At 44.8% G+C, this 7,086-nt stretch overlaps 1 protein-coding gene across 1 annotated transcript; it reads left to right on the top strand.

Moving 5' to 3' along the window:
* Positions 1-296: 296 nt before the first annotated feature.
* LOC106757828 lies at positions 297-2,321 on the top strand. The gene has a single exon (XM_014640654.1). The coding sequence runs from the start codon at positions 297-299 to the stop codon at positions 2,319-2,321; it is 2,025 nt and encodes a 674-aa protein (XP_014496140.1).
* The last annotated feature ends 4,765 nt before the right edge of the window (positions 2,322-7,086 follow it).

The following is a 7,086-nucleotide window of genomic DNA, read 5'->3' as shown; positions in this document are numbered from 1 at the left end:
TCAACAATAACGGAGGAGTCAATAGGCGGGGTGAACGAAGGGCGGAACACGATAGGGATGTGAACGTCAGAGGAAGGGGTGAGCAGAATTTAAATGACAATCTGTTAAGTAGACACGGAGGTAACGAAAACGACCTAGAGAGGGAACGGCGCAATGACCGTCGTAGAGGAGAAGACGATCATACTGGAGCCAATTTTGATAATCGAAATGACAATCGTTGAAATCCCATCATAGCTGATCGGGACAATGATAGAATCGATCAGGCAGAAGGATTACACCCTTTCACGGTGCCAGTCATGCGGACGGTTATTCCAGAAAATAAAGTGTTGCCAGTGATGGAGAGATATGGAGGCTCAACTGATCCCGTCAAGCATCTTAGGTCCTTCATTGATGCCATGGCGGTGTACTCATCTGACGAAATGGTGTGGTGTAGAGTTTTTTCACTATCATTGAAAGGTGAAGCCCTGGACTGGTTCCATTCACTCCCACCCCAGACGATAGATTGTTTTGCNACTTTGCGACGATTGTTCAGTCAACAATACATTTCCAGTAAAACACCTGGAATGACCTATACAGCACTAATGAGAATAAAACAAGGGAGAGAAGAATCATTGAAAACATTCATNGAAAGATTTAACCGNACGGCTCGACAAGTACGAAATATTGACCAACGACTGATAGTCAGCGCCTTAACCTCTGCCTTAAAGCCGGGCCCTTTCGTCGACTACCTATACGCTGAAGAACCACAAACCATGGCCGAACTACAGNATAAATTGACAAGCTTCATCAGGATTGAAGAAGGAAGAGCCCATTATAAGGGCCAGGAGAGTGAGTCAAGAGGACCGATGAGGAGGGAAGGCATAAATCGAGAAATTCCAAGAAGAGATGAAAGGCCGATCGGTTCAAGGAGAATAAATCAACCCCAGCTTTTNCAACGTGCCCATCATACGCCTCTTAACGCCCCTCGTACCAGGATTATGGAAGAAGCCCTAAGAGCAGATTTATTGAAGCCAGTTCGNGCTCCCACACCCCTAGGGGCCGACGAAAGCAAATATTGTAAATACCATCAAAACAGGGGTCACACTACTGAAGACTGCAACACTTTGAAAGATAAAATTGAAAACCTCATTCAGGCGGGGCACTTGCAGAAATATGTGCAGCGTCATCGGNCGCNCGACCAGAGCGGTANAGCTCACAAGAGTGAAAAGAGTAGACGAAACCANAGCAGAAGCAGAAGCCGAAGCAGGGAGAGGGTGACCAAGGGTATAATAAATACCATCTCTGGTGGGTTTGCAGGAGGCGGTCCATCAATATCGGCCCGCAAAAGGCATCTACGAAATTTACACCATGTGAACCAAACGGGAGTAACCAAAAGGTCTATGCCTACAATCTCTTTTTCAGACAACGACTTCCATGCTCCAGATCCTGATCAAGACGACCCGATGGTAATAATAGCCATGATCGCTCGGTTCCAGGTAGGGAAGGTGCTGATAGACCAAGGCAGTTCAGCCAATATTCTATATTGGAGGACGTTCACGCAGATGGACATACCCGAAGGGGTTATCCAACCCTTCAACGAACAGATTGTGGGCTTTGCATGCGAACGGGTGGACACAAGGGGATATATAGACCTCAAAGTAAGCTTGGGGTTGGAAAAAGATGCTAAAGAGCTTCCAGTTCGTTTCCTACTAGTCGAAGCGGATACCTCATATAACGCCCTGTTAGGACGACCTTGTTTGAATGCATTCGGTGCTATTGTCTCAACACCACACCTAGTGTTGAAATACCCTTCTGACCAAGGAACGGTGTGTACCGTACGGGCTAACCAGAAGATGGCAAGGGAATGCTACGCAGCAGGGCTTAAAGTAAAGCAACGTACACACACGAAAATAGAAGATCGATCGGTGATTGCGATGACTGATCTAGACCCAAGACTGAATACAGAAGACCGAATGGAGCCCGTAGGAGAAACCCGATCATACAGCCTGGATAAGGAACTGGACAGAGACACATCAGTTGGGAAAAATTTGAACGACTACCAAATAATGAAGATTGGTGAAGTGCTAACTCGAAACAAGGATCTGTTTGCATGGATTCCTTCTGATATGCCGGGAATACACCCAGATGTCATGGCTCATAAGCTATCAGTGTTTCGCGATGCCCGGCCGGTCGCACAGAAGAAAAGAAGATTAGGGTTGGAAAAAAGACAAGCTGTAGAAGAAGAGGTACAAAAATTGCTAGATGCCGGTTTTGTACGGGAAGTGAAATATACTACTTGGCTAGCCAATGTAGTCTTAGTGAAAAAATCTAATGGCAAATAGCGAATGTGTACTGATTTTACCGATCTGAATAAAGCGTGTCCCAAGGACACGTACCCTCTCCCCAGCATAGACGGCTTGGTGGATGGAGTGTCCGGTTATGAAGTATTAAGTTTCCTCGACGCCTACTCGGGATACAACCAAATACCAATGCATGCACCTGACAGAGAGAAAACANCTTTCATAACCGAACGGGGTACCTATTGCTATAATGTTATGCCGTTCGGTTTAAAGAATGCAGGGGCAACGTACCAAAGACTCATGGATAAAGTATTCGAAAGCCAAATAGGAAGATGCATGGAGGTGTATGTTGACGACATGGTGGTACGTAGCCGCTCTCTGGACGAACATATTAAAGACTTGGAAGAAGTATTGGGGCAGAACAGAAAATACGGAATGAGGCTAAATCCTACAAAATGCACGTTCGGGGTTGATGCAGGTAGATTTCTGGGTTTCATGTTAACGGTTAGGGGAATAGAAGCAAACCCGGACAAGTGCAAGGCGATTTTAGAAATGCGAAGTCCGAATAATTTAAAAGAAATTCAACGGTTGGTTGGACGGTTGACATCCCTATCTCGGTTTATCCCAAAATTGGCAGAGAAGATCAAACCTATCTTGATCCTTATGAGGAAGAACGCATCAGCAGGGTGGAATGCAGACTGTGAAAGAGCATTTCAAGAAGTGAAGCAAGTCCTGACCGTCCCACCAGTCATGGGCAGACCAGATCCCGACCATGCATTGCATATATTTTTGGCAGTGTCCGACACAGCGATCAGTGCAGCATTAGTTCAAGAAAAACCTCAGCATCGGTTGATCTACTTTGTTAGTAGAAGTTTGAAAGAAGCAGAAGTTCGGTATCAGAAATTGGAGAAAGTGGTTCTATCTCTCCTATATGCTGCTCGTCGCCTCAGACCGTACTTCCAAGGACACCAGGTGATCGTTCGAACAGACTTTCCCATAGCTAAAATCCTACGTAAACCGGATTTGGCTGGTAGAATGATTGGCTGGTCGGTTGAACTATCAGAGTTTGGACTACAATATGAACCCAAGGGGTCGGTAAAAGGTCAACACTTAGCGGAATTTGCAGTTGAGTTACCATATGTCATAACCGAACAGGTATGGAAACTTTATGTGGATGGGTCTGCAGGGAAGTCACGTGGAGGAGCGGGAATAGTTCTAGAAGGATCGGGCGGAGTGATAATTGAGCAATCGATAATATTCAAATTCAAAGTCAGCAACAATCAGGCTGAATATGAAGCTTTGCTCGCCGGAATGGAACTCGCCCGGGATATTGGGGCAGAAATTGTAGAATGTCACACGGACTCTCAGATTGTTGAAGGACATATAAATGGTACGTATCAAGTACGAGATGAATACCTGTTAAGGTACTTTCACAGGGCAAAGCAGTTGGAAAAACACTTTTCCAGATTTACTACAGTCCATGTGCCACGAGAACAAAACACACGAGCGGATCGGTTATCTAAATTGGCCGATGGGAAAGAAAAGGGCGTCCTTAGTTCGGTCATTCGGCAAGTTCTGTCTCAGCCAAGTATAGAATGTCATGCTATTTCCAATCAAAACAACCCGAACGACCAACAGTGCTGGAAGGATGAAATTGTTCAGTTAATTCGAAAACAAGACGCAGGGGATAACCTACGAGCTGACGAGACAAAAAAGATATCTAGATATTGTCTGATTGGAGAAGACCTATACCGCAGGGGATATGTGACACCAATAATGAAATGCTTATCGGTAGATGAGGCTACTTATGTCTTACAGGAGTTACACCANGGTATATGTGGTAGGCACACGGGAGGCCGAGCGTTGAAGGCTCGGGTTCTAAGAGCTGGTTTCTTTTGGCCTACCTTAGAGCAGGACTGTATAGCGTTTTCACAAAAGTGCATATCTTGTCAGAAGCACGGTAATGTTTTTCACGCTCCAGCGACAGAGTTACATAACATATTCGCCCCTTGGNCGTTCGCCCAATGGGGTATGGATATAGTGGGTCCATTCCCGATCGGGCGATCGCAAAAGAAATTTCTTCTTGTCGCTATAGATTACTTTACAAANTGGGTGGAAGNCGAGCCANTGGCTAAAATATCTACTACTCAAGTCAAACGATTTGTCTGGCGCATTATATGCAGGTTCGGTTTGCCCAAAGTTATCATAACTGATAACGGACGGCAATTTATCGACAAAAGATTACAAGCCTTCTACAAGGAGCTGGGCATTGTGAGTGTTACAAGTTCTGTAGAACACCCTCAGACAAATGGCCAAGCCGAAGCGGCTAATAAAATTATTGTAAGTGAACTCAAGAAACGTCTAGGGGAGGCTAAAGGAGGATGGGTGGATGAGATTGACCAGATTTTATGGGGATATCGATGCTCCCCGCACGGTTCGACCGGTGAATCACCTTTCAATCTCACTTACGGGACAGATGCTATGCTACCTGTAGAGGTAGGAGAGCCAACCGCGCGGCGACAACTTTCGGATATGATAATTATTGACGAACAGTTACGAGGTAACCTTGATGTTATAGACGAACGGCGTCATGTAGCGGCTATAAAAAATGAAGCTTATAAAAGATTGGTAGCCCGAAGATACAACACTAAAGTAAAACCTAGACAGTTCACAGAGGGTGACTTAGTGTGGCGGAAAACGGCAGAAGCACGAAAAGCACACACTGAAGGGAAGTTAGCGGCTAACTGGGAAGGACCGTTCAGGGTGAAAGAAGACCTACATAATGGTGCATATCGTCTGGAACACTTAACAGGCGATGCTATACCGAACACTTGGAATGCTTCTCATTTGAAATTTTACTTTAGCTAAGTCCATTGTATCTGTTTTCTGCTTTGTGAATAACTGGAATTGTTATTGGGGAATAAGGGGAGGTGAAATTGTATCACCAGTTCATCTTATACTTTGAAGAAATGTTCCAATTTATTTGGAGCAAGGGTATTGATCAACTTACACATTTTGTATTTTATTTTCGTGATTGAATAAGGTGGTCGAAGAATACAACGCTTATAATGTTTATATACATTACGTAAAGCACTCATTGGGGAATAAGGTGATTGAGTAGTTGTATTGATCGGGGAACATCATAACACTATCAAAATCTCAGGGAAATATGGCGGTAAATACGTTCGATCGAAAATCATATCACGAGTATACAAACTAACTGTATTCAAAATAGCTAATATCAACAATAACATAGTCAAATTACATTCATTCATATCATTCATCTCAAGTGGCTCTTAGTGCTTGTTAACAGGTTCGGTAGGCTCAGGTACCTGATCGGGAGTCGAGGTCACCCGGTCATCNGTTTTCTCAACAGTCTCTTCCCCATCCAAAAANGCATCTTCGGCCTTTTCTGTCTCTCCATTAATTTGGCCACCCAGGTCAACCAGCTTCCCATCAACAACGACCTTCATTATATCAAATTTGGAATCGGCTAAGGGAGTATTAAAAAAGTAGTGGCACTGAGCAATCCCTTGATCGAATCCTAACTCCCTCTCCAGACACACCTGATCCTCCAATCGAGCGGTCTCCACAAGCAGATTATCGCGTTCGAGAATGAGATCGTCACGCTCCTTGGTTAATTTTTTGTTGTCGAGGGTCAGTTCTTCAACACTCTTATTGAGAAGCTCAAAGGAAGAGTTGAAGGGAGTAAACAATTGTTTATCCTTAGCAGGAAGAAGAGAGATCCAAGATCTATTAGCGTTGGGGAACACTCGGAAAAAATGCAAGAACGACTTAGGGGTGGGGTCAAATTGTAAACCGGTGCATAGCACCTGAAAGGCTTGCATGCAAGCCCATCCGTTAGGGTGAAGTTGGGCGGGACATATGTTCAGGTATTTTAGTACACCCATTTGGAATTCGGTAAAAGGAAGCCGCACACCTAAATCTTTGAACAACGTGATATATACATAGAAAAAATCTAAGCCATACCCCTCACGACCGTGACATGCTCTCTCATTCGATCGGCATACTACCAGAGTATAATCATCAACTTCTTTAAAGTCAGATAATATGTATACTTTCTGCAATAGATGTCTAATAGTAGCCCTACGGATATAATAAGGAAGATAATTCTGTACCTCATGGGGAGCCCAACCATACCCCTCTACCCTGGGTGGTGCTATAATGGACGTCCAAGTTCGGGAATCGTCGATGTTAAACTCAACATAAAAATGGCCGGACGAGCTGCTAGAGTCACTGGACGTACTGGAAGACGACGTTGACGGTGATGAACCTCTACGATCAGTACCCCCCGCACGGTCATCCCTAGGCCTTTCAGTTGCAGGAGAAGAGGTAGACATTACCTTGTGTCAAATGAGGATCGGTGAGTGTTATTTCTCGTCCGGGACGCAGTAATGAATACAGCAAGCAAAGTGAAAATGACAGTGGTCCCTCCCCCCTATTTATAGCCGGGAAAAACGGTTCCATACTGTCATCTCCACCGTCGATTTACCTAAGATCTAACGATGAGGAAGTCGTGACTGTTCACGTCCGTAGTGCTGACATCATCGATTAATCTCAACCACCCATGACTACCCATCTGACGGTTGGAAACGAAACGTCTTTTCAGCAGTTATGACTCTCCCATCATTACATCTTTCCACACTGCAAGTATATGGATCAAGAAACCCTAACGCTCTTGCCATCGCTAAGGGCTTGGGGGGCTTATGTAGTATAGTGGCGCTTAGATAGATCGGGAAGGGTGTAAGGAAGATCGGGCATGAGGTGACACCGATCGGAATGAACA

This window comes from Vigna radiata, chromosome 1 (genome assembly GCF_000741045.1).
Source record: "Vigna radiata var. radiata cultivar VC1973A chromosome 1, Vradiata_ver6, whole genome shotgun sequence".
Taxonomy (NCBI): Eukaryota; Viridiplantae; Streptophyta; class Magnoliopsida; order Fabales; family Fabaceae; genus Vigna; species Vigna radiata.
The sequence above is the reverse complement of the archived record's forward strand: the minus strand, read 5'-3'. Positions and strand labels throughout refer to the sequence as shown.